This window comes from Globicephala melas, chromosome 17 (assembly GCF_963455315.2).
Source record: "Globicephala melas chromosome 17, mGloMel1.2, whole genome shotgun sequence".
Classification (NCBI taxonomy): domain Eukaryota; kingdom Metazoa; phylum Chordata; class Mammalia; order Artiodactyla; family Delphinidae; genus Globicephala; species Globicephala melas.
The window spans coordinates 79,705,882-79,732,038 of record NC_083330.1 but is presented as its reverse complement, the minus strand read 5'-3'; the positions used below and the strand labels follow the sequence as shown (position 1 = coordinate 79,732,038).

General features: G+C 57.7%; 1 protein-coding gene across 17 annotated transcripts in view; it reads left to right on the top strand.

The window, feature by feature from the left end:
* The window catches only part of ARHGAP39 (Rho GTPase activating protein 39), a 73,542-nt gene that overhangs the window by 45,773 nt on the left and 1,612 nt on the right, over nt 1-26,157 (top strand). For 6 of the 17 annotated variants that reach the window (XM_070044004.1, XM_060287559.1, XM_060287561.1 and 3 more), the window contains 8 exons: nt 3,479-3,562; nt 11,263-12,622; nt 14,466-15,027; nt 20,814-20,906; nt 23,968-24,041; nt 24,408-24,517; nt 24,690-24,815; nt 25,457-26,108. In XM_070044004.1, coding sequence (XP_069900105.1) covers nt 3,479-3,562; nt 11,263-12,622; nt 14,466-15,027; nt 20,814-20,906; nt 23,968-24,041; nt 24,408-24,517; nt 24,690-24,815; nt 25,457-26,108 — 3,061 coding nt within the window. Of the gene's footprint in view, nt 1-3,478; nt 3,563-11,262; nt 12,623-14,465; nt 15,028-20,813; nt 20,907-23,967; nt 24,042-24,407; nt 24,518-24,615; nt 24,816-25,456; nt 26,109-26,157 lie in introns of those variants that run through there. The other 11 variants (XM_070044009.1, XM_070044007.1, XR_011376871.1 and 8 more) reach the window with 11 other exon arrangements.

Here is a 26,157-nt window from a genome sequence, read left to right as displayed (position 1 = left end):
GTCTTCGTTGCTGTGCACGGGTTTCTCAAGTTGCGGCGAGGTGAGCGGGGGCTACTCTTGGTTCCGGTGCGCGGGCTTCTCGTTGCAGTGGCTTCTCTTGTTGCAGAGCACGGGCTCTAGGCACACAGGCTTCAGTAGTTGCGGCGTGCAGGCTCAGTAGTTGTGGCTCGTGGGCTCTAGAGTGCAGGCTCAGTAGTTGTGGCGCACGGGCTTAGTTGCTCCGCGGCATGTGGGATCTTCCCGGACCAGGGCTCAAACCCATGTCCCCTGCATTGGCAGGCGGATTCTTAACCACTGCACCACCAGGGAAGCCTGTGGTTTGTTTTTAACGTTTTGCTTAGAAAGTTCTTTCTTGGCCTGGGCCCAGAGGTATTCGCTTATATGTCTTGTGTTAACTTTATAGTTTTCTCTTCCACGTGGAGGCCTAGGTCTGCCTGGTGCCACCTTCGCGTGTGGCCAGAAGGATCCTCGTTCCGTCTTCTCCCCGGCCCACCCGTGCCACCCGTCACTTTCTCTCCCTGCAGCGCCGTCAGTCTGCTCTTTGGGCACCACCCAAGCCTCGTGTGTGCTAGGAAGCGTCCCTGTCTCCTCTTTGTACTTAAGAGCATCTTAGCTAGTTGTGGGCTTTTCTTCTATCATTTAAATCCTAGAGTTCAGATTCCTCAGAAAACCCAGGGGGCTATTGCATGGACTACAGTATAGTGTAAACATAACTTTTTCTTTTCTTTTCTTTTCTTTTTTTTTGTGGTACGCAGGCCTCTCACTGTTGTGGCCTCTCCAGTTGCGGAGCACAGGTTCCGGACGCGCAGGCTCAGCGGCCATGGCTCATGGGCCCAGCCGCTCTGCGGCATGTGGGATCTTCCCAGACCGGGGCACGAACCTGTGTCCCCTGCATCGGCAGGCGGACTCTCAACCACTGCGCCACCAGGGAAGCCCCTAAACATAACTTTTGTTTGCACTGAGATACCAGAACGTTCATGTGACCGGCTTTATTGTAGTGGTCTGGGACTAAACCTGCAGTACCTCTGAGGTTCACCAGTAGTTTGAGTTCAGAAAATATATCTGCTGCAAAACTGTGTGGGAATGGAGATCTTCTTGTTTTAATTTTTGTGGCACGGGAAGGAGATGATAGAACAGCCTCTGATATTATTTGTGACTCACGTTCACTGTAGTCAAGATGACTCTACTGCAGTCTCGGTATCTCATATAAGCTCTGTTTGCCTTTTAATTTTAGGTTGAGTTCATTGAAAAACATTCTCAAATCTGAAAAAAAAAAAAAACCCTCATATTCAATGTTTGATGATAGTGGTCGAGTAGAGGTTTTTCTCAAACAGAAAATTTCAGTCTAGGTCGTGAGTTTTTTAAAAAACTGCAGTAAAACTTTCCCCTTTCAAGCTGTTAAACTGTTGTGTAGTAGGTCAAGTCGGGATGTTTCGCTTCTATTTCTGACAAAAATCCCTGGAACTGGTGATGGCAAAGTCCAGGAGAGCAGAGGAAGTTCTCAGCCGATGCTGCTGTCTCATGACTCGTGATGGGTTTGGTGTGTTCTGCAGAGCACCTGCCAGTGAAGGGTACGGTGTGTACCCTTAAACACCCACCCTGGGCTTCCCTGGTGGCGCAGTGGTTGAGAGTCCGCCTGCCGATGCAGGGGACACGGGTTCGTGCCCCGGTCCGGGAAGATCCCACATGCCGCGGAGCGGCTGGGCCCGTGAGCCATGGCCACTGAGGCTGCGCGTCCGGAGCCTGTGCTCCGCAACGGGAGAGGCCACAACAGTGAGAGGCTCGCGTACCGCAAACAAACAAAAAAAACACCCACCCTGTGCGGGCCTGTGGGTTCCCAGCTGAGCTTCTTCTGACATGCGTGTTTTAGCGTGATCAGTTGTTCACACATCTTAGCAGATTCCACTTCAGGTTGGGCTGCATTAGGTGTTTTCTCAGCTTCTTTGGCAGTACTTTCAGCTGCAGTTGCTCCACAGAGAGGATTCATGGAGGCCAGTTGCTCAGTCACTTCAGACTCAGTGTTGACTGCTTGAGTGAAGTAGCACCTGCAGAGCGGTGTCCGGAGCCCAGGGACCCTCTGATCCGTGGCTGCTGTCGCTGCTCTCACTGTCCTTGACTCTTCAAGACTGTCTGGCCGAAAGGCTGGTAGTCTGACGCAGGTTTGTTTTCTCTGGACGCATAACTTTCGCTGCTGCAGTCAACACAATTTAATAAACTCATCATTGGTGAACAGCATTCCTTGCTTTCCTTGCTTGGCTAACAAATGAGCCCCTTGGGAGCTTACTTGGTGTAAGGGTCCTTTTCGTTTTCATTTTGTGAAGTAATTCTGCTGCGATGAGGTTTCCATTTCGAACTCTGACTGTTGTGCACTTTGGGACATTGCAGTGCTTCCAGCAGGGCTGTGTGTCCTACCGACCCAGCAGCAAAGAGCCCGCATGCCACCGCGCCTGAAAGGCATAACGGTACATGCCCACTCTCTTCGTGGTGTGGCATTGTGGATAGGCAGGGTAGTAAAAGCGTCAGTGAAATGTCACGGGTCGGCCATGCGTGTGGCACTCAGGCCAATGAGGTGCAGCTGCATCGCCGGGCCTGCGCCACGCTGAGTGATGCAAGCACCTCCTGTGGTCTCTGCTGTGGCCACGCACGTCACTGTTGCAGATGAGCGAATGGGACTGTGTTCCCATGTCGTGTTCCTGACGGACACTGGAATTTGAACCTCGTGTAGTTTTCACATTTCACACACAAAAAAATTTTAATATATAAACCATTCTTAGCTCACCTGCTATACAAAAACAGGCAGCAGGCTGGACGTGGCCCACAGGCTGCAGTTAGCTGCCCCCTGACCTGAAGGGGCGTGCAGGCTTCCTGGCATGGCCAGCCCACGGGGCCTGGTGGCCCGGCCCGAGCCCCTCTGTGTCCCCCTCCTCACCACCTGCTGCGTCTCAGCACAGTGGCCTCTTCCTGTTCCCGGGCTATGCCCAGCTCGACCCCTTGCCGGCCCACTTTCCTGTCCACAGCTCAGATGCACCCCCCTAGAGAGCCATCCCTGGAGCTGTTTCCGGTCTGGTCCTACAGTGGCCTGAGGTTCTGGTTCGTTCTGCAGTGGACTGCACCCGGAGTGTGAGCCCTGTGGGAGCAGAAGTGTGTCTGCCTCACCTGCCTCAGGTTGCAGCCCCGGCCCAGGCCCAGCCGCAGCTCATCGGCCGGAGCCCCAGCTCTGAGGTGGACCTGGGCTGTAGTGGGCTATCCCTGTAGGAGGGCGGTGGGCCTCCAGTCCGTTCAATCCGTTCCACGTTCCCAAGAAATACTCAGATCAGATGAAGGGGACGACTTCGTGGGCAGGAGCTGTGGATGAGAAACTAAAAGGACAGCACCCACATTCTGGAAAGTGAAAGAAAGGCGTGTTATTTTTGATGTATCGTGTTTCTAAATGGTTGCACTTCTGTTCACGTCTCCGTTTTATTTTGCTGTGTTTCAGTTCCTCACCGTCAGGAGGTCTTCTTGAGAAGGACTATGAGATTTACCAGGACTACAGTGCGGACGGCCACCTTCTCCACTGCAGGTAGGGCCCCTGCCTCAGGCCTGGCCCTGTCTCCTGACCCGGGGATGGTTTTCCTGGCAGCTCTTCGGTGAGCTGGAGGAGAGTCTGGCTCAGCAGGACGTGCACAGCACGCAGGGCCCAGCCCCAGCCAGTGGAACGTGAGGAGAGGTCGTCAGGGCCACCAGCGCCGGGGCAGAGTGGCCCCAGGCCCGCGTGGCAGCTGCCCGTCACTGCGCAGTTTGGGGAGCTGTTGAGTCTGTGGTACCGGCCCTGGCCCCTGGCAGACTCCTCGGGGGCTCTTCAGCATGTGGTCTCCCTGGGAGCTCCGGGCCACACATCGGAGTGTTTCCCCGGCCACGTGGGGAAGACTGGTGCCAGCCGAAGGGAAGGGAGGAGGCTCGCCTCCCTCGGCCCTGGGTTGGCCTTGCAGGGCGTTGGGGTTTCTGGATACGACCCTCAGGACCCTGGGCACAGCAGCCGTCGGTCTGGGCAGGGGCCATCCCTTGGTCAGCTCGTGTGTCCAGGCTGGAGGAGCACCTGCCCTGCAGCCGAGGGGGGCCGGGCCGGGTGCCCCCAGCACAGGCCAGCAGGATTCATGTGAATTGTGGAGGGACGTGCAGGTGCGAGGGGCCTCTGGCACTCTGCTCAGTTTAGAGGTTGAGCTTGCAAGTGGTGACCGGGCTCGTTGATGTGGTAAGGGATCTGGGCCTGCGTGGGGCCAGTGGTGTGGTGGTGTCCACAGGTGTGTTTTGTGGCCTCCCATGTTCTCCTTGGTAAAGGGGTGCGGTGGCTGACGGGCAGGGCCTCACCCCGGCTGCAGGGCAGGGCAGGTCCCCGGACGTGTTTCTTCCCGGGCAGTGAGTCCTGCTCTTGCCGGCTGCGCATCACAGCCCTGGGCCCTGCGGGACGCACGTGCCACCTGCTCTGTGGTGGCCCGGCACTGCCCTGGCCCTGCCATCCCGGTGCCACCTGGGCCGGGCGTGAGAGCAGCTCCCTCAGCCAGACAGAGCGGGAAGGACTGTTGAGGAGGGGGGCCGTGTGCCAGCGGCTGTGCAGCCCGGTGCAGGGCATGTCAGGGGCCTGCGGTTTGCTGGGTGGTCAGAGGACCACGTGGCTCCGGTTCTCTGACGTGGTCTCTTCTTGTTGCGCGTGAGCTGCACCCGCATCTCGGGCAGAGGCTTCCCTCCAGACCCACGCGGCAGCCGTCCCAGCCCCGCTTCCCTGCTGCCCTTTGCCGGTTCTGGGGGCCGCATGTGGAGCAGCGCTTCCCTGAGGAGGCGTCTCCTCCTTCTTTGGAGAACAGGCGACTGCCCTGAGCTGAGCGGAGGCCCCGCCCGCCCGCTCCAGCACTTCCCCGGGCGTGGGAGGCCGCCTCTCCCCTCGTGGCCGGAAGCCTTCTCGGAACCAGGGCGTGGGGCGGCGTCTCTCGCCTGGGTGCCTCCGCCCGAGCAGAGCCAACAGGGGGTTAGGGGTCGAGAGAGAAGCATGGGACTCCTGGTCTGGGGAGCCATGAGGAGACGGAGGGGCCGGCGGGGCGGGAGCCTAGAGGGGGCGCGGTGGGGGCCCTGCGAGGCTGCGGGGCTGCGAGGGGCCGGCCTGTGGGGCAGGAAGTGAGGCCGCCCGCGCGGGGGCGGGTGGTTGAGGCCGGCGTCTGCTCTGTGACCCAGGCGGCCCTCGTTTCCCGGTAAGACAGGGAGCCCGTGACCCCGGGGCCTGCCTTGGGGATGGAGTCAGAGGCTCCTGTGCGGGTGACCCGCCCTCAGCCAGGGGTGCCGTCTGCCGGGCACCTTCCTTCCTGCTGCCCCGTTCCGGCCTCTGCCCTGACTCGATGGAAGCCCTCTGGGCCCTGGAGCAGACTGTGCTCTGGACTCCGCCCGACACGACAACTCTCCCACACTCCTCATTCCGCAGCCGCAGCCCCGCCACCCTCGCCCCGCAGAGGGGCGGGGTCCCTCCTGCCGAGGGGTGAAAAGATGTGCAAAACAACGCTTCCCAGTTGCTGAGTGTGTCCTGCGTGCCAGTGCTGAGCTAAGGACTTTGTCGTACGCGCATCTGCACATCGTGTTTGATCCTGGTAGGAACTGATGAGGACACGGGGACAGAGCCGGGAGGTGATTTCCCACAGCCTGCAGCCAGGGGACAATGGCCTGGAGTGCAGCCACAGATCTCTCCGACTCCAGAGCTGGCTCTCTGGGTCTGCTGCCCTCCGCCCTCCGCTCTGCCTGCTTGGCCTGGGGGGCAGGCCGGGAGCAGCCTCCGGCAACCGGGAGTGGAGCCCTGCTGCAGTCTGACTTCTCCCCTGGGTAATGAGGTCAGGCTGCAGGGTTTGGTCCTGGTCATGCTGGAGCAGGCTGCCCGGCCCGAGGCCTCTCACTCTCACCCTGACCGCACATGCTGACTCTGGTTCTCTAAGTCCTGCCTCACCCACGCCCAGTAATTAGGACTCGTGGCCTTATCCAGAGAGCCCCAGCCTCAGTCAGAGGATAAAGGCGGAGGACCAGACTACCCAGCTGGTTTCTTAAGACGCTTGGGGTTTCTCCTCTCTGTGATGGTGGATTCACTTAACTGAGACCAGCCTGTACAACAAGAACACAACAGACCAAATATTCCTGCAGGCATCCGAGGAGCCAGGACGTGTGGCCAAGGTCTGGCAGTCATTGCAGCCCAGCACACGTGTCACCGCCTCAGGAGCCACAGAGGGGACCTTGGCAGCATTCCATGTTTCTACTGGGACTCCTGAAAGGCTACACGAAGGCATAGGGTGAGCCATAAGTAGACCAGTCTTCGAATAGACGCCCGAATTCCAGTCAGCTCAGTCCCAGATGGGATTCAGGTGATCGATCTGCCCTTATCCCAGCTGCCTGCTAAGAAACAAAAGTAAACCAGAGCCTCAAATTATCTCAACAGTTTTCCATACACAGTCACCAGAATTTCAGTCTAAAATTGCCGGAACTGATTAGGAACAAAAGCAGATAGTAGAAACAGACCCACCAGAGGTCTATATTTTGGAGTCATCAGACACTCACTTTAATATGATTCATTTGTACAAGATACTAAATGGCAGTTTTTCCAAATCAAATAATTTCATCAACATAGATCACATGGGCTCCCCTGGTGGCACAGTGGTTGCGAGTCCGCCTGCCGATGAAGGGGACGCGGGTTCGTGCCCCGGTCTGGGAGGATCCCACATGCCGCGGAGCGGCTGGGCCCGTGAGCCGTGGCCGCTGAGCCTGCGCGTCCGGAGCCTGTGCTCCGCAACGGGAGAGGCCACAACAGTGAGAGAGGCCCACGTACCGCAAAAAAAGAAAAGATAGATCACATTCTAGGCCATAAAACACAGCTTAACAAATTAAAAGAAAAGAAATAATACAGTATCTGCTCTCAGACCACAATGGAATTAAACTAGAAATCAGTAACAGAAAGATAGCTGGAAAACCCCCAGATACTTGCAGGTTAAACAACACACTTCTGAATATCACATGGGTCAAAGAAGAAACCTCAAGAGAAATTTTAAACTTTTGAACTGAATAAAAATGAAAACGCAACTTAAAATTTGTGGGGTGTGATAAAGGCAGTACTTAGAGGGAAATTTATATCAGTGCATATATTAGAAAAGTGCATATATTAGAAAAGAAGAAAGATCTAAAATCAATCATCCAAGTTTTCATTCTCGGAAACTAGGAGAAGATGAGCAAATTAAGTACAAAGTAAGCAGAAGAAAAGATAGATATTAAAAATTAGAGCAGAAATCAATGAAATTGAAATAGGAAATTAATGGAAAAAAATCAATGAAATGAAAACCTGGTTCTTTGAAATGATGAATAAAACCAATAAGCAGTAAGTAGCCAGTCTAAGAAAAAGAGAGAAAGGACACAAATTATTAATATCAGGAATGAAAGAAGCGATATCACTAAAGATTCCTTGGACATTAGAAAGAAAATACAGGGCATTCCCTGGTGGTCCAGTGGTTGGGACTCTGCGCCTTCACTGCTGAGGGCCCCAGGTTCGATCCTTGGTCAGGGAACTAGGATCCCGCAAGCTGCATGGCCAAAAAAACAGAAATAAAAATAAAGAAAATACAGGGATGCTATGAACAGCCCTGTGCACACAGACTTGATAGCCTGGGTGAAATAAACCAATTCTTTAAAAGACACAGTCTGCCAAAACTCATATAACAAGAAATAGACAATCTGAATAGGTCTACATGTGTTAAAGAAGTTGAATCAATAATTAATAATCTTCCAAAACAGAAAGGACCAGGCCCAGATGGGTTCACTGGTGAGTTCTACCAAACATTTATGGAAGAAATTATAGCAGTTCTCTACAGTCTCTTTCAAAGGATAGAAGCAGAGGGAATACTTCCTAACTCATTCTATGAGGTCAGCATTACGCTAATATCAAAATTAGAAAAACACATTACAAGAAAATTACGGACCAGTCCCTCTCATGAACATGGATATAAAAATCCTCAACAAAATATTAGCAAATCAAATCCACCACTGTATAGAAAGCATTACACACCATGACCAAGTGGGATTTATCCTAGTTATGCAAGGTTGGTTCAACATTTGAGAATCAGTAATACTCCATTACATCAATAGGCCAAAGAAGAAAAATCCATGATCGTATCAGCCGATGCAGAAAAAGCATTTGGCAAAAATCCAACACCCATTCATGATTTAAAAAAAAAAAACCCTCAGTAAACTAGGAACTAGAGAGGAACTTCCTTAACCTGATGAAGAATTTCTATAAAAAATTTACAGCCAACATCACACTTGGGAGTGAGAAGGTCAAAGCTTTCCCACTAAGACCAGGAGCAAGACGAGGGTTTCCCTTCTGACCTCTGCTTTTCAGCATCGTATTGGAAGTCCTTGCTAATGCAGTAACACAAGAAAAAGAAATAAATACGGATTGGGAAGGAGAAAATAAAACTGTCCCTGTCTACAGATGACATGATCATCTGTGTAGAAAATCCTAAAGAGCTGACAAACTCCTAGAACTAAGTGATTATAGCAAGGTTGTAGGATATAAGCTAAACATGCAGAAGTCAATTGCTTTCCTATGTACTAGCAAAGAACAAGTGGAATTTGAAGTTAAAATCAATAGCATTGACATTAATATCCCCCCCAAATGAAACAGGTATAAATCTAACAAAATATGTGAAAAATCTATGTGAGAAAAACTGTAAAATTCTGATGAGAGATATCAAGGGAAAACTAAATAAATGGAGTAAGATGTCACCTCTTCCCAACTTGATCTATATGTTCAGTGCAGTCTCAGTCAGCATCCCAGCAGGTTGTTCTGTGGATATTGACAAAGCGATAATAAAATTTCTATGGAAAACACACCATTGTAAAGCAATTATACTCCAATAAAGATGTTAAAAAAAATTTCTATGGAGAGGCAAAAGATACAGAACAGCCAACACAATATTCAAGGAGAACAAAGTTGGAGGAATAATACTACCCGAGTTCAAGACTTACTATAAAGCTACCTTCATCACGACAGTGTGGTATTGGTAAAAGAATAGATAGATAAATAGAATAGACTGGAGAAACAACCAATAGACCCCCATAAATATAGTCAAGTAATCTTTGACAAAGGGGCAAAGGCAATGCAACGGAGCAAAGATGGTCTCTTCAACAGATGGTGCTGGAACAACTGAACGTTCACAGGCAAGAAAATGAATCTGGACACATTCCTTACACCCTTCATGGAAATTAACTCAAAATGGATCACAGACCTAAATGTAAAACACAAAACTAACTCCTAGAAGGTAATGGAGGAGAAAACCCAGATGACCTTGGGTTTGGCAGTGACTTTTTAGGTACAACGTCCAAGGCATGATTCATGAAAGAAACAATTGATAAGCCGGACTTCATTAAAATTAAAAATTTCTGCTCTGCGAAAGACAGTGTCAAGCGAATGAGCAGACAAGCCATAGACTGGGAGAAAATGTTTGCAAAAGACACAAATGATAAAGGACTGTTATCTGAAATATACAAAGAACTCTTAAACCCCAGCAGTAAGAAAACAACCTGATTTTAAAATGGGCCAAAGGGACTCCCCTCGTGGCACAGTGGTTAAGAATCCACCCACCAGTGCAGGGGACACGGGTTCAAGCCCTGGTCCGGGAAGATCCCACATGCCACAGAGCAACTAAGCCCGTGCGCCACAACTACTGAGCCTGTGTTCTAGAGCCCGCGAGCCACAACTACTGAGCCCACGCACCTAGAGCCCGTGCTCCACAACTACTGAGCCTTGCTCTAGAGCCCACGAGCCACAGCTACTGAGCCCGCGTGCCTAGAGCCCGTGCTCCGCAACAAGAGAAGCCACCACAACGGGAAGCCCGCGCACCGCAACGAAGAGTACCCCGGCTCGCTGCAACTAGAGAAAGCCCGCACACAGCAACAAAGATCCAATGCGGCCGACAAATAAATAAATAAATAAATAAATAAATAAATAATATAAAAGGAAAATCTTTAAAGCAGCCAGGAGTTTCTTGGGGTGGGGGAGCAGGTGGCAGAGGATAGCTCCACTCATCTCTCTGGGACTTGGTCCGGCCCGTCGTGGCTGGTACAGCTGTGGGACGTGGTGCAGACCTTCAGTGGGCGGATATGGTGTGTGGTCAAGTCCGTGTATCCCGAGGGGCAGTGTCACTCATGTCACCAGGCAAGTGAGGCTCAGAAGAGGCTGAGCGTCTTGGGTGGCCCCCTGCGCTCGGTGGCGGGGCCGTGATTTGGGCCCCACAGCTCCCCAGCTCTCCCTTAGCCTGATGCAGGCTTTCTCAGGAACTGGGGGACAGTTTTATCGTCTCTGTCAGGTGCAGAGTACCGACTGTGTGTGTGGGCAGTCAGAGGAGGGCAGTTAGCCCTTTTGGAGTTCACAGGAGCCTCTGTGGTTGAAATCCAAGGCCTGAGATGCTGATGCACAAGGGATGTGTTGGCCACCCCTGGTAGGAACACAGGCAGGTGCCGAGGCCGGGAGTGAGGCCTGCAGGCCAGTACTCATAGATTCCAAAGCCAGAGAGGCCCCTGGGAGGTCCCCCTCCTGGCTCTTCCTTACAGAAATAGTTCTGTGCCTGGTTCTAGCGTGGGACCAGAGCAGAGACACTCACAGAGGCCCTGGCAGGGAGTGTTGCCGTGGACAGCAGCTGGGGTCTGGGGGAAGCTCCCGGATCAGGAGAGCCCCCAGAGGGGAAGGCTGCAGGGAAATGTGTGAGGGGAGTTCCCAGGCCAGGAGGGCAGCTTACTCTAGGCTGCAGTGACCAGAGGTCAGGGCCTATGAAGAGTGCAGAGCTCGCTGCTGGGAGCCCCAGGAGGCACCAGGCCCCCACAGCCTGCAGCCCCCGGGGGGCGGGTTTGAAGAGGACAGTGAGAAATGACCAGGCCTCTGGGCCCTGACCTCAGACACCCATGAGGTCAGCAGGTGGGTAATGGGTCCAGGCTGGCAAAGGGGTCAGATTTCCTCCTCTCCTCGGTAACCTGTTCCCCCCAGGACCTCCTCAGGTAACCTGACCCCCCCAAGACCTCCCTGGGTAACCTGTTCCCCCCAGGACTTCCCCAGGTAACCTGCCCCCCCCAGGACCTCCCTGGGTAACCTGCCCCCCCCAAGACCTCCCTGGGTAACCTGTTCCCCCCAGGACTTCCCCAGGTAACCTGCCCACCCCCAGGACCTCCCCAGGTAACCTGTACTGCACCGCCCCCCCCCACCCCCACCAGGACCTCCTCGCTCCGCTGGAACTCGGGCACCAAGGAGCGCATGCTCATCAAAGTTGCCGACAGGGAGCCCAGCTTCCTTTCCCCCCAGGGCAACGGCTACCCCCTGGACAGCCAGCCCAGGGGTCGCTCCCGCAGACCCTCTGGGGGACAGCACTCGCCCAGCCTACAGACCTTCACCTCCGACGCGGACGGCCCTGTCTTCTTCTCAGAGCGGAGGCCGTCACCCTTCCTGAAGAGGGCTGAGCTGGGGAGCTGCTCCCCACTGCTGGCCCAGCCCCGCAAGCCCGCCGCCGACTCTCAGCCGTCCTCCCCGCGTTACGCCTACGAGCCCCCCCTCTACGAAGAGCCCCCCGTGGAGTACCAGGCCCCCATCTATGACGAGCCCCCCATGGATGTGCAGTTTGAGGCCGGCGGGGGCTATCAGGCCAGCTCGCCTCGGCGGTCTCCCAGCCGCAAGCCGCCCAAGCAGGCCTCGGCGTCGCCCTACCAGCAGCTGGTGCTCACCAGGCAGAAGTGCCCCGAGCGCTACCTGAGCCTGGAGTACAGCCCGGCTGGCAAGGAGTATGTCCGCCAGCTGGTGTATGTGGAGCAGGCCGGCTCCAGCCCCAAGCTGCGCGCGGGCCCGAGGCACAAGTACTCGCCCCACCCAGGCGGCGGCTCCCTCTCCCTGCAGCCCAGCCCTTGCCTGCTGCGCGACCAGCGCCTGGGGGTCACGTCCGGGGACTACAGCAGCATGGAGGGGCCCGAGCTGCGGTCCGCCCAGCCGCCCATGCCACTACCCCAGGCCCAGGACGATGCCATGTCCTGGTCCAGCCAGCAGGACACCATGTCCTCGACGGGCTGCTCCCCCAGCACACGAAAGAGGAAGAGCAGGAACCCCTCTGCGTGCCACACCCCCAGCGCCCTGTCCACCGAGGGCCCCGGGGACCGCGACCCGCTTGGCCAGCAGCCCCTGACCGAGGAGCGGCCCCTGTGCGGCCCCAGCCTGGCGCCCACAAGGCGTGCAGAGGGCGAGGCGCGTGAGGGGGACGGGACCCGGGGCGAGGCCGAGCCCTTCCTGGCTCAGGCCCGGCTGGCCTGGGAGGCACAGCAGGCCCGCTTGCACATGAAGCAGAGGGGCAGCTGGGACTCACAGCAGGACGGCTCGGGCTACGAGAGCGACGGGGCCGTGCCGCTGCCCATGCCTGGGCCTGTGGTGCGCGCCTTCAGCGAGGATGAGGCGCTGGCCCAGCAGGAGAGCAAAAAGCACTGGCAGAGGGCCGCCTCGGACCGGCTCGCCTTCCCCCAGGCCCTGCTCGAGAAGAGCGTGTCTGTGCAGACCAGCCTGGCCTCCCCGGAGCCCTACCTCCACCCCTCTCAGGTAGGGGCCGGGCCGCGGCCGGGTCCCCGGGCAGGGGTGGTGTGGCTTCACGGTTCCCAGCAGGCGTGAGTGAGGACAGACGGTAGATGCCCCCCAGGCCTCTGCCAGCACGGGGGTCTCTTACCTCGGCTGCTGGCCAGGCCCCGCAGTGCTGCCGCGTCACCAGGGGGCTAGAGGCCATGTCCTGATTCCAGGCCACAGAGGCCGCCACCTGCCCACTGAGCCCTGAGCCTCTGTTCTTCCACCTGTGAATGGCTCTCGGGTGAGGAGCTGTGCAGGTAGAGCACCAGGCGCTCCTTGGGTGGCTCAGAGCCTGGGGCCAGGACACATTCAGCAAGCCCCAGGTGGCTCCCAGAACGCCACACTGCAGCTGGAGCCAAGGCAGAAGCCCAGCCTGCGGTGTCTTCCCTGCTCAGTGCTGGGCGTGGGCATCCATCAGGCCCTCGGGATCCTTGTGCACCTGCTGTCCCGGTTGCGTGCAAGGAGCATGGTGCCCAGGGCTTGGTGTGGCCCAGTATCCTCGTTCTCACCTCCTGGTCCCTGACCTTTCACACCAGTCTGCTGCCTGAAGCCAAGGCTGAGGGTCTGCCCTGGCCTCTGCTCAGAGCTGGCAGTGGCCACAGGGCCTCCCGGGGTCAGGATCCTCATGTCCACCCCCAGTCCTGGTGGGGAAGACATGCCCAAGAACTACGGCATCTTAGGTGGCCAGCATCCCCCGGGGCACTTAGTGTTCCTCCAGACTGGAGAGCTCAGAGCAGCACTTCTGTCTGTGGCTTGTAACACAGGAGGACATCAGGACAGATGGGAAGAGGCGGGGGGGCAGGTGGTAGGTGGAGTGTGAACAGCTGCGTCCTGGGGCACCCAGCTCCCAGCGTGTGACCTGGACAGCAGGACGCGTGGGCTCCAGGGGCCTGATGGAGGTCCACTCCTGGCGCTGCCCAGGGAGGTACCTTCCCTGCTTTCAAGACCAAGGGTTGGGGAGGCCAGCACGGGTTTGGGGACGAGAGCCCACCTCCCAGACAGAGGGGACAGGAGCCCGTAAAGAGTGTTGGGTGAGGGGCTGTTATCTGAGTGCAGGTACGTGGAGGCTGTTGGTGGCGGGGGTGGGGGTGGGGGTGCGGCTTGGGGCAACGCTCTCCCTTCCCAGCATCATGGGAGCGGAGGGCCGCAGCCCACGGCCCTCTCAGGCCTGGCTCTGCCCCTCTGCATGGCGTCGCTCTTCCCGATGCCCGAGACTCCAAACGCGATCTTTGTTGGGGAAAAGGGTGCAGCCGTTGTGGCCCAGAGACATTTGTTTCTCTGTCAAATGTTACATCTGGGGGTTTCTGCTGCTTTGTGGGGCTGACCTTCCATCTGAACCAGCAGAAGCCAAACAGCCGCGGCAAGGCCAGTAGGAGGCAGCACCTTCCTGCATCCACGCACGGTCCAGCTCCCTGCCTGGGGAGAGCCCTGTGAGCACTGGGGATGCAGCGTCCCCGGGCCCTCTCCTACCTGGGGCTACGGCAGCCCAAGAAGCTGACGAGACACATGCGCGGCTCCCTCCTGCCCCCAGACCCATGCTGGCCACCCCCAAACCTCGGTCTCCAGACCAGGGCAGGCACCTCCCGGAGGCCAAGCCCGCAGGGTAGAAGTCAGAGGGAGGGCTTCTCTGGGTCCCTGTTAGACCAGTACAAGGTGCAGAGCTGGAAGCCCAGGCCCGGCCTCACCCCACCCCACCCCACCCCGCCCAGGCCTCTTTCCTACAGCAGCTTCAGGTCCCGCTTGGGGTAGGGGGGGCCACATCTCTCACCTGGCTGGGTCACGTGGGGCCCCCACCCCCTCACAGCCCCCCTGTCCTCCCCAGTCTGAGGACCTCGGCACCTGCGCCCAGTTCGAGAGCAGCCGGCAGACCCGGAGCGTGATGCCCAGCGCCAGCTGCGTGTTCCCCACCTTCACACTTCGCAAGCCGTCCTCGGAGACCGACATCGAGAACTGGGCCTCCAAGCACTTCAACAAACACACACAGGGCCTCTTCCGGCGGAAGGTGTCCATTGCCAACATGCTGGCATGGAGCAGCGAGTCTATCAAGAAGCCCATGATCGTGACCAGCGACCGCCACGTGAAGAAGGAGGCCTGTGAGGTCTTCAAGCTGATCCAGATGTACATGGGCGACCGGCGCGCCAAGGCCGACCCGCTGCACGTGGCCCTGGAGATCGCCACCAAGGGCTGGAGCGTGCAGGGCCTGCGGGACGAACTCTACATCCAGCTGTGCCGGCAGACCACCGAGAACTTCCGCCTCGAGAGCCTGGCCCGCGGCTGGGAGCTCATGGCCATCTGCCTGGCCTTCTTCCCGCCCACGCCCAAGTTCCACTCCTACCTGGAGGGCTACATCTACCGGCACATGGACCCCGTCAACGACACCAAAGGTAAGACCCAGACAGGACCCCTGGGCTCTGCCACCAGCTCAAGTACAGGCTGCGGCTAGAGCTTCCGTCTGCGCTGGGTGGCACCTGGCAGCAGCAGGTACACAAACACAGCATCTCCCGGAGGGGCACATCCTTGGCCTCCACTGGGATGCGGGGTCCTCAGGCAGCCCCTTCTCGGCACTGAGGCCCTGAGAAGAGCCACAGGCAGTTGTGGCACAGGGTCCCCCCCTGGCCACGGGCTGACAGGTGGGGGTCTGCTTGAGGACCCATTGCACCCACGTCTCCGCCAGCCGGCATCCACGCCACTCTGAGGCTGCCGTCCTGGTCACCCTGCCTGACGAGGGCAGGGAGGCCAGTCAGCCTGTGTGCACTTAGAGCGTTTGCCCTGGCCAGGCTCGCACTATGCCTTGTGGCCATCGCAGGGGGGGCTTCTGAGGGCGGTGAGGGACACGGGCGCCCTGGCCCAGCGCTGGGTCTGAGGGGTCTGTGCCATAGGCTGTTGAGGTGCTGTGAGCTGAGCTGGCCTGAGCCGCCTCAGGCGTTCAGAGGTTGGGACCACCATGGACAGCAGCCTGCTGACGGCTGCCTGGGGTTCCTGAAGGCCATGCGTCAGGTCTGTGTGGGCCCCGGCTTGGCCTTCCTTGGGGAGGACTCGGGGCCACGGTCCCGCCAGCCCGGCGGTGCTCGCCTTGGGCTGGGCAGAGTGAGCATGGGGGTGGAGCTGCAGGCAGCGCCTGCCAGCGCAGCAGGCCGTCTGCCGCCCCGTGTCCGTGTCCGTGTCCGTGAGTGTCTGCCGTGCCCAAGGTTGCTCGGTGGGAGCGGCCATCCATGCTGGTCTAGCCAGGGCTTTGCCCCAGCCCAGGTGTGGGGGGCTGAGGCCTGTGCACACAGTGATGAGGGCTGCAGGGCAGTGGGGGGCCCGGGGAAGGTGTGTGAAGCATAGCCACCGTCCAGCACACCAGCCGTTTAGGGGCAGATCTTGGAAGCCGTGAAATGTTTGCTCAGGCTTGCAGTTTTTTGAAGCAGGATCGCCGAACACTGCAGACGGGTCTCCCCAGGGGGCTCCCTGGACGAAGCGGGCAGCCTGGACCTGCCTCTGTCTTCTCAGACCTTCCCAGGAGCAGGTGGGCCCCCAGTGGCTTCATGGTTCACCTCAGCCTCTTCCAAAAATGTCTTGAAACGTCCCTGCCGTGAGCTGGAGGTTTGGAAGTGTGTGTCCGCCGCTCAGCACACAGCCCTCGGGGGCCCCAGGAGTGCTTGCTGAGTGAAAGGTGAGTGAGCCGCGGACAGAGGCCAGAGGCTCCAGGCTGTGCCCGCTCTGGCTGGGGCGTCCATGGAGAGCTGGACGTTGCGGTTTTGCACGGAGGTTAGTGCACTTTCGCCCTAGTGTCTGTGCGATAGGAGCCAGACTGAGAGAACCGAGCTGCAGCCTGGTAGTCATGGTTTTGAGGCCCCGGTGGTCTCTGCCCACAGACCACGCTGGGTCTGTGTGGTCCCGCTAGCAGGGTTCTGTGTCTGTGGGATCTGGTCTTACATCTGTGGCACAGGGTTGCCCTCCAGCCAAAGCCCTGTCTCCAGCCCTGAGACCCACTTCTGGGTGGGCGTTTTCTGCCAGGCCCTGCTCGTCACTGAGCCCAGAGGAGAGGCCTCGATCTCCCTCCCACCGGCCCCTGTCGAGAACATGGGTGCCGGCTGCCAGTCAGGAGGGCAGGCCCCATCAGCCCAGAAGACCTAGCCTGTGCTTAGAAAAAGGAAATGCAGTCCATCCTGGGAGCACCAACGGGGGCAGAGCTGAGCTGGCTCCCGTGTGTGGGGCCTCACGCTGAACCACACTGTCTGCCTTGGCCTCAGAAGCTTTTGATTCATCTGCCAGCACGTGTTTGACATCTGCTGTGTGGTCACCACTCCGAGGGAACAAGGTACCGCACAGTGACCCCCAATTCACGTGACCCCACCCCCTGGCTTAGCCTCGGCTCGCACGTGGTCACACCTTTGTACCAGCCACCACCAGGTGACTCCACAGCCTTTCTGCCCTGGACTTCCCTAAGCGTGCTGTCAGCACAGGCATCGCAGGGATGCTCCGCAAAGAGCACACGGGAAGGCTGCAGACCCTGAGGGCTACATGTGCCTTCAAAGCAAGACGCTGCCTTCCAGGTGAAGATGGCAGGACGATCACGTGCATTTACTTGCATTCCACCCTGAACTCACGATAAAAGAACAGTGAAGGAATTTTTTAAAGGCAGAAAAAGAAACCTCACAAGGAAATGTAAAATGCTGCAGCCACTATGGAAACAGAATGGCAGTTTCTCAAAGGATTAAAAATAGAATTATCATAGGACTCAGCAATTCCACTTGTGGGCATACACCCAAAAGAATTGAACGCAGGAGCATGAACAGATATTTGTACACCCATGTTCATAGCAGCATATTCACAATAGCCAAGAGGTGGAAAGCAGCCCAGGTGTCCATTGATGGATGAATAGATAAATGAAGTGTCATCTGTACACATAATGGAATTATTCAGCCTAATAGGGAAGGAGCTTCTGGCACAGGCTACAACATGGCTGAATCCTGAAAACATTATGGTGAGTGAGATAAGGCAGACCCAAAAAGACAAATACTGCACGAATCAGACAGATAACTGTATGAGGTCCCTAGAGTAGTCAAGTTCATGCAGAATGGTGGGTGCCATGGGTTACGGGGAGGGAGACATGGAGAGTTGTTTGATTCGTACAGACTTCCCATTTTGGGAGATGAAGAAGTGCTGGAGATGGATGGTGGTGATGATTGCACAGTAATATGAATGTAATTAATACCCTGAACTGTACAATTAAAAATGGTTAAGATAGCAGATTTTATGTTACGTATAATTTATCACAATAAAAAATACTAAAACCCACCAGGACAAAGAGAATGGAAGAGGAAGAACAACTATGCTTTGGAAGCTGAAAAGCATATGGACAAGTGGCTGGAAACTGACTTGGCCGACCAAGACACGTGGATCCCAAGCAGGTGGTGGGGAAGCTGACAAGTCGAAGCAGGCAGCAAACCCTAGAAAGCGCAGCAGTGGGTGGAGCCAGCTTCCTCCAGCAGAGGTATGGAAGCGGGAGTGACCACGGAGCTGAAACCAAAAGGACTAGCTGAAGGTCTGTTTAGGAAGCAAAGCAGCTACAATGGAGTAGCCAAGGTTAAAGACTGCACCCAGAGCATCTGGACTCAGATCTCAGCCACTTTTCCAAAATAGGCCATACTCTGAGCCATAAAACAAGTCTCACTAAAGGTTAAAGAATGTGAGTCATAGGGTGGTCCAGTGGGTAAGACTCCACACTCCCAATGCAGGGGGTGCGGGTTTGATCCCTGGTCAGGGAAGTAGAACCCACACGCATGCCGCAACTAAGAGTCCACGTGCCGTGACGAAGAAATCCGCGTGCCGCAACTAAGACCCGGCACAGCCAAAATAAATACTAAAAAAAAAAAAAAAAAAGAATGTGAGTCATAGAAAGTGTGTTCTCTAACCACAGTGGAATTAAATTGGCAATCAGCAACATAAAGATATCTGGAAAATCCCTGAGTATTTGGAAACTAAAGAACATACTACTGAACAATCCATGGGTCAAATAAAAATGAAAAAGGAAGGTGCAGAGTATTTTGAATTGAAAGAAAATGAAAACAAAACATTAAAATTTGTGTGATGCAGCTAAAGCAGTACTTAGAGGGAAATTTATGGCGCCTAACTGTATTAGGAAATAAATCAGTTACCTCAGCTACTTTAAGAAACTTAAAAAAAAACAGTGAGAGGAAATTATATCAAAAAGTAAGGAGGGGCTTCCCTGGTGGCGCAGTGGTTGAGAGTCCACCTGCTGATGCAGGGGACACGGGTTCGTGCCCCGGTCCGGGAAGATCCCACATGCCGCACAGCGGCTGGGCGCGTGAGCCATGGCCGCTGAGCCTGCGCGTCCGGAGCCTGTGCTCCGCAACGGGAGAGGCCACAACGGTGAGAGGCCCACATACCGCAAAAAAAAAAAAGAAAAAGGATAGTAAGGAAATATTATGAACAACATTATGCCAGTAAATATGACAATTTAGAGGAAATGGACAAATTCCTTGAAAGACACAAACTACCAAAGATCACTCAATAAAAAATAGATAACCAGAAAAATCATATATCTGTTAAAGAAATTGGTACTTTATGAAACTTTCCCACAAAGAAAATTCCAGGCCCAAATGGCTTCACTAGTGAATTCTATCAAATATTTCATTGTTTGTGTAGCAATTAACTCAGAAAATTGAAGTGGAGGGAATATTTCCCAATTCTCTCTATATCAAAATTAGAAAAGGGCATTACCAAAAATTTGAAAGAGAAGCACAGATAGTATCCCTCATGAGGATAGGACAAAAATGAACCGTATTTTAGCAAATTAAATCCAAGAATATATTAAAAGGATAATGCATCTTGAATAAGTGGGGTTTATCTGAGGAATGAAAAGTTAGTTTAACATTCAAAAATCAATCAATGTAATTTGCCATATCAACAGAGTAAAAAAAAAAAAAAACATAAGATCATCTCAATAAGTGTAGGAAAAGCATTTGACAAAATCCAACATTCCATTCCTGATTAAAACACTTGGAAGAGAAGGGAGTCTCTTCAACCTCGTATACACATGTATCTTTCCTTGCCCTGTCAGCCTGGGGCCTAGAAGCAGTGACACCCCAAGAGCATTGAGGACACCTGACCCGCAGCTCTTGGTTTCTACCATTTTCCATTAAAAGGAACCAGAGCTGTCTGGAGAAACAGCTGATTCTAAGGCTGGGGTAGGGAATGTACAAGATGCAGTGCCTGAAGGGAGAATGTGCCAGAGGGGAGATGACGGGGCGTGTCACAGGACACGGGTCACAGGACACAGAGCTCCCCGGGGCCAAAGCTGGAGCACTTTAAGGAACAGAATAAAGTCATATGGAACTGTAAGCTGACAATGTAAGATGAATGAATGAATGTAAGATGAATGAATATGATATAAATGATTAGATAGATATATGGGACTTCCCTGGTGATCCAGTGGTTAAGACTCCACACTTCCACTGCAGGGGGTGCGGGTTCGATCCCTGGTTGGGGAGCTAAGATCCCCGAATGCCGCGCAATGCGGCCAAAAAAAGAAAGAAAGAAAAAAAGAATTACAAATAATTTATGTAGGTAAGAGGGTCCACCATGAGGGGAGCGTGAATCCCACCTCAGTGTGGGCTGTGTGCCTCGACTTCCTTCCAGAGCACGGGATGGGGGGATGGAGGGTCCGGATCGACAGCGCTGAGTTATTTTGTGCGGGGGGTGTGTGTGTGGGGGGGTGCCCAGGTCAGCCAGAGAGGGGAGCCAGGCCCCTCTCTCTCGCTCAGCACCCACTCAGCCCCTGGAGCGCAGCCACGTAGGAACCAGATGGCTGGGCTGCGGCCCTCTCAGGGGGCTCCCTACCCCTGCCTTTCTGTCGGCCAGCGGGTCATGAGCTGACCACATCCTCTCCCCACTGCCCAGGGGCACGTTCCTGGCACCTCCCCAGCCACACGACCCAGGTGTGCCCACACACCCACCCCTGTGCCCAGGACTCTGAGCGAGACACCCGCCCCCGCCCGGCACTCCCCTCCCCCTCTGGCGGGGCATCAGCCCATCTCCCTCTGAGGAGTCCAGCAGGCTGGGGCAGTGACCTCCCAGCTGCCCAGGGTCAGCCCCGAGCGGGACCGTGTGGGCACGTGTTCCTCTTTGTGTTCTGTGGCCTCACCCTTTGTTTGCTCCCCAGTGACACAGCACATGAAAGCGCTTCTGGAAAGGAACAGTAAGAAGAAGTCCAAGTTGAGAAAGAAACCCAAGCCTTATGTTGAGGAGCCGGATGGTAGGGCCTCTCCCGCAGCCCCTGTGCGCTGCGTCTGCACAGCTCTGCTCTCCGGCCTCGGCCGCCTGGCCTCCTCTCTCTAACCGCTTCTGGGCTGGGGGGACAGCGGGGGGACACTAACCGTCAGGTCTCCTCCTGAGTGGGCTGGAAGCCCAGGTCGTCGACAGGGCTCCTGGGAGAGGCCACACCTGCCCTGCGCCTTTCTCCACGGTGCTCAGAACAATTTCCAACGTGCGTGCTGGGTTCTCAGTGGGGCGGGGCCTGCTGGAGGCACGCCGAGGTGAGGGAGTGCCCTGTGGGCAGGTGCCAGCCCAGCCCTGACCTCCAGCCGGGCCACCCCTGGGGCTGGGGGCCAAGCCTGGCATTGTTTCCCTGGGGCCCCCAGCACAGCCCACCCCCACCCCAGCTCCAGAGAAGCCCTGTTAGCCCAAGGCTGTGCTCTCCTGGCCAGGAGACCCAGCCGTCCATTTCTGCCCCATGAGCCTCCCTTCTTGGCACCAGGGCCCTGGGACCAGCCCCCATCCCACCTGTACCTGGTTACCCACACTTGCCCCACTCTTCTTCCTGTGAGACTCACCCTTGGCACCCCTTCCTCTGGGAAGCTCTCTGGCTACATGCTAGCCTCACCAGAAGAAGGGGGGCAGCCACAGTCCAGGCTTCCCAGCCGCCCTTGGGGCCCTGTCCTTGGGGAAGGAGCTTTGCGCTCCTGCCTGAGCCCATCCACTGGAGTCCCGATGCAGCAGTGAGGGGGGGCTGGGGGCACAGAGTGCAGGCTCCTGTGGGCCGGGGGTGGTTGGAGCTCCGAGTGGGTCAGAGGAGGGGGCTAGTTCCCCCAGGACCCAGCAGAGTCCGTGCCAAGAGGTGGCAGGTCCTGGCCACACCCAGCAGCCTTCGAGGTTCTTGGCCTGGGCACCTGGCACAGCAGCAGAGGCTCTGGGAGAGCTGCTTTGTCGGTCGCTCTGGGGGCCGCTATCTCTCCGCTATCCCATGCCCTGGCAAGGCCAGAACGGGGCAGTGGACTCAGAGGCCCCCACAGCACCATGTGGGTTTCCCTGGGTTGGCCACGGGCACTCAGACACCCCATAGTCTTGGCCCAGGAGGCTGTGCCCTGGCAGCAGAGGTGCCCCAGCCCTGAGACTCCAGGCACACGAGGCCTCAGTCCTCGGACTCCAGCAGCTGCAGCCCTCAACTGAGCCCTCACTCCATGCCAGACTGAGGTCAGCCCTTCATGGGCACCTGTCCCCATCCTACAGAGAGGAAATAAGGCCTGGAAAGGCTGCACCACAATCGCCAGGTGAGAGGTGGTGGCCCAAGGATATTCAGATCACAGCCTGTTGGAGAGGCCGGTTTGGTCCCAGGAAGCCCTGTGACACGAGGTCAGGGCAAGTCTGCCCACGGCCCCGAGCCCAGGGACAGGAGGCTGTCACCCAAGGGAGGGGTGGGCACGCTCCCAGGGTGGGGAAAGCGAGCAGGCGCCGCCCGCTGCCCTGCCGCCAAGCACTCTCTGGGCTCCCGGTGCTCAGGCTGCAGCCCAGGTCCCGTTGGCTTGAGCACCATCCACTCTCCCTGGGCCCAGAGCCTGCCCACGTGGGCCAGTGGCGGAAGGTTCCACGTGCTGTGTCCCAAGCTGGCTGAGTGGTAGCTGCAGCTAGGATTCTCCGTTTGGGTCTGTGGGGCCCCAGGGACCTGAAAGATTCTTCACGGTTTAAACCCCTATAAGAAACGTTTGTTTTCACTTTGATTACTCTAAAACAGACTCCCCTTACCAGTTACAACGACGGAAGTATTTTGCGGTAACTAGAAACGAAAAGGTTTACACGCATCAGACATGTTTGTGTTCTTCACACTGAGGTTCACGGAACCCTGTGTCCTCAGACAACTGCTTCCTTTAAAAAAAGACTCTGTTTGTATCTGAGACTTGGGTCCAGAGGCACCCCTCAGGCAGGGAGGCCCAGCAGAGGCAGAGCCTTACAGGGAGCGGGTCTGTCCTGAGCCTGGAGGCACGCGGTCGGCCCATCCGTCTGTCCGTGGTCTGGGGCAGCCCGGCCCGCATGGCTCCTGTCTTGCTGCTGCTTCCCTTGGCCTGGGCCAGGAAAGATGCGCCACACCTTTCAGACCCTCCCTGGCTGGGGCCTCCTCCCCACTCCCTCTCCCCCCTCCTCCCTTTGCCTCCAGCCCCCCCAGCCCCATCCCCCGCCCCAGCACACCGTATCTGGAAAGACCCGTGGCCTGAGGTCTTTGCCCTCGGATTGCTGGCCCTGCCACCCTCCATGACCACCAGCTAGAACTTCTGCTTTCAGGGGTGAGGTTTTAGAAAGCCCCCTCCCTTGAGAAAGGAGACAATTCCTCCTGTCACCTTCAGCCCTCAGGCAGAGTCACCATGTGGTCCTTCCCCAGCATTGCCCTCCCAGCGAAACCCAGGCTCAGGGCACAGGGCATCCCCTCCACACTCATGCCCCTCCCAAGTGAGCCAGGCCCTGGGCCTCCCTCTCCCTGACCCCCACCCAGGCAGCCAAGCAGGCATGAGATCCTGTGGGCTAAGGCCTCTCCCTGGGCTGCCCAGGGCCTCTGGCTGGAAGCTGGGCTGCGAGAGAGCTGGGCCTGCTGCCCAGCCCCTCGCAAAGCTCCCTCCTCCAGTGCTGGCTCAAGGCGATGGGCACTGAGTGCCTGCAGGCGTGCAGCACATGGAGGTCACCCTTCTCAGGGGACCCCCCCAGGCCCTGCCCCGTCCTGCCTGCGACTCCCCCGGGGGAATAGACCTCATCCCCAGCCTGACCTTCCTGGCCAGGGGGAGGGTTGGGTAGGCTGGCGGAGGGCTTCCTCCTTCAACCTGGCTCCCCTGGAGGAGAGGGCAGTGCCCCCTTGCCTCTTCACATGAGTGAGGACCCACCGCCTGGGCGGGGCGAGCAGCAGGCAGGAGGCTGGCCGGGCCTGGGCGCCAGGTTCCTGCAGGAGCCACCTCTCCTCACCCCTCTTGCTGCTCCCTCCTCAGTCACTGGTTGGCCTGCAGCCTCTGCTCCCGCTCACCCATGCCAAGCCAACTGGCACCATTCTTTTCCAGGGGTGGCAATAAGCACGTACGCCAAGTACTGTTACCACAAGCTGCAGAAGGCGGCCCTGACTGGAGCCAAGAAGGTACGAGCTCCTCCCAGAACCGCTGGGCAGGGGCGGGGGGCAGCCTGCGCCGGCGACGCCCGGACAGGGTCCAGCGGGCAGCCTGCGCCGGCGACGCCCGGACAGGGTCCAGCGGGCAGGGGTGGGCGGGCAGCCTGTGCCGGCGACGCCCGGACAGGGTCCAGCGGGCAGCCTGTGCCGGCGACGCCCAGACAGGGTCCAGCGGGCAGCCTGTGCCGGCGATGCCTAGACAGGGTCCAGCGGGGGGGGGGGGCAGCCTGTGCCGGTGACGCCCAGACAGGGTCCAGCGGGAGGCGGGGGGGGGCAGGTGGGGCACTTAACGGCTCACAGTGCGGAGGGTGCCACTTGGAGCTTCTGATGCCGCAGGTGGCCCAGCAGGAGGCGCCTCTGGTGACTCAGGGGCCAGGGAGTTGGGGGTCCCCGGCTCGGGCCTGGGGCTCACAGGGACGAGAGGACAGAAGGAGGAAAGAGGGCGGGTGAGCCAGGGGCAGCCCTTGCAGGGGTGTAGGGGGAGGGAGGGCTGGGAGCTGGGCGCCAGGCCACACTGGGACAGAGAGCTGGGCCGCCTTTGCAGGGGCTGAAGAAGCCCAACGTGGAGGAGATCCGGCATGCCAAGAACGCTGTGTTCAGCCCGTCCATGTTTGGCAGTGCGCTGCAGGAGGTCATGAGCATGCAGAGGGAGCGCTTCCCCGATCGGCAGCTGCCCTGGGTGCAGACTCGGCTGTCGGAGGAGGTGCTTGCACTCAACGGTGACCAGACGGAAGGCATCTTCAGGTGCCCTGCAACCTGGGCCCCGGGCCCCTGCCTCAGAGCAGCCAGAGAAGCCCCCTGAGAGGCCAGCATGCAGGCAGGGAGGGCAACTTGGAGCAAATAGAAGGGCCGGGCGCTCTGCGGCCAGGAGGGTGGGGAGGGCCCCATCTTTAGGAGGTGGGTCAGCAGGGCTCTCCCTCCTGAATGGCAGCACACCGGAACCCAGACAGGAGAGCTAGCCAGGGACAGTGCCCTTGCAGAAATGGCCAGCAGGGGCCCAGAGGGTACTTGGACACCAGCCATGGGCAGGGCCTGGAAAGATGCGGCAGCCCCCAGCAAACGGCCGTCACCCGAGAGTGGAGGTGACGGCCCTGCCCCATGGAGGGCGGCACATGGCCAGGCACCTGCCGTCGTGACTCACCTACCCAGGACCCAGGACAGGGGGGGAAACAGGCTTATGGCTTTGGGCCTCGGGGACCATTCTGAGGAAGGGATCTGCCTGGGGGCAGTCAGCAGAGGGATGAGGGATGGGGGCCTGGGACAGGGGACCCCAGCCACACCTCCCTCTGGTAGGAAAGAGGCCATTTGGGCAGAGAGAGGTCAGGCAGCCTTGACCCTGAGCAAGCCCAGCTCCTCCTCCCTGAGACCTGCCCTGTGCTTGGCAGAGTCCCTGGGGACATTGATGAGGTGAATGCCCTGAAGCTACAGGTGGACCAGTGGAAGGTGCCTACAGGCCTGGAGGACCCCCACGTCCCAGGTAAGCCCCCAGTCCCCTCAGCAGCAGGAGCAGCTCGGACGGTTCAGCCCTCCCTGCTTTCCGTCGTGAAGGGACAGCCCTCTGGTCCATTTCCAGCACAGACGTCCCCCTGCCGTTGGACAGCCTCCGCGGCGCCTCCCTCCGCTTGCCTGCGCACGGTGGCTGCACAGCCTCTCTTGGTTCCCGGCGCTCGGGGTCAGTCCAGGCCCTCAGGACCAGGAGCCCGCAGGCCTCCGGCCGCGCAGTCCACACGGCTGGGTGGACACCTCCCGTCTGGTCCTGGCCCCTCGCCCCCACTCCCGACACACACGGCCGCTTTCGCCCCTTGCTGCTGGTGGGGCGGGTCCCCGACTGCCCCGCCCAGCCGAAACCCCCGCGCTGCGTCCCCAGCGTCGCTGCTGAAGCTGTGGTACCGGGAGCTGGAGGAGCCCCTGATCCCCCACGAGTTCTACGAGCAGTGCATCGCGCACTACGAGAGCCCCGAGGCCGCCGTGGCCGTGGTGCACGCCCTGCCCCGCATCAACCGCCTGGTGCTGTGCTACCTCATCCGTTTCCTCCAGGTAGGCGGTGCCGCCCCTCCGCGCCCCGCCCCTCCGCGCCCCGCCCCGG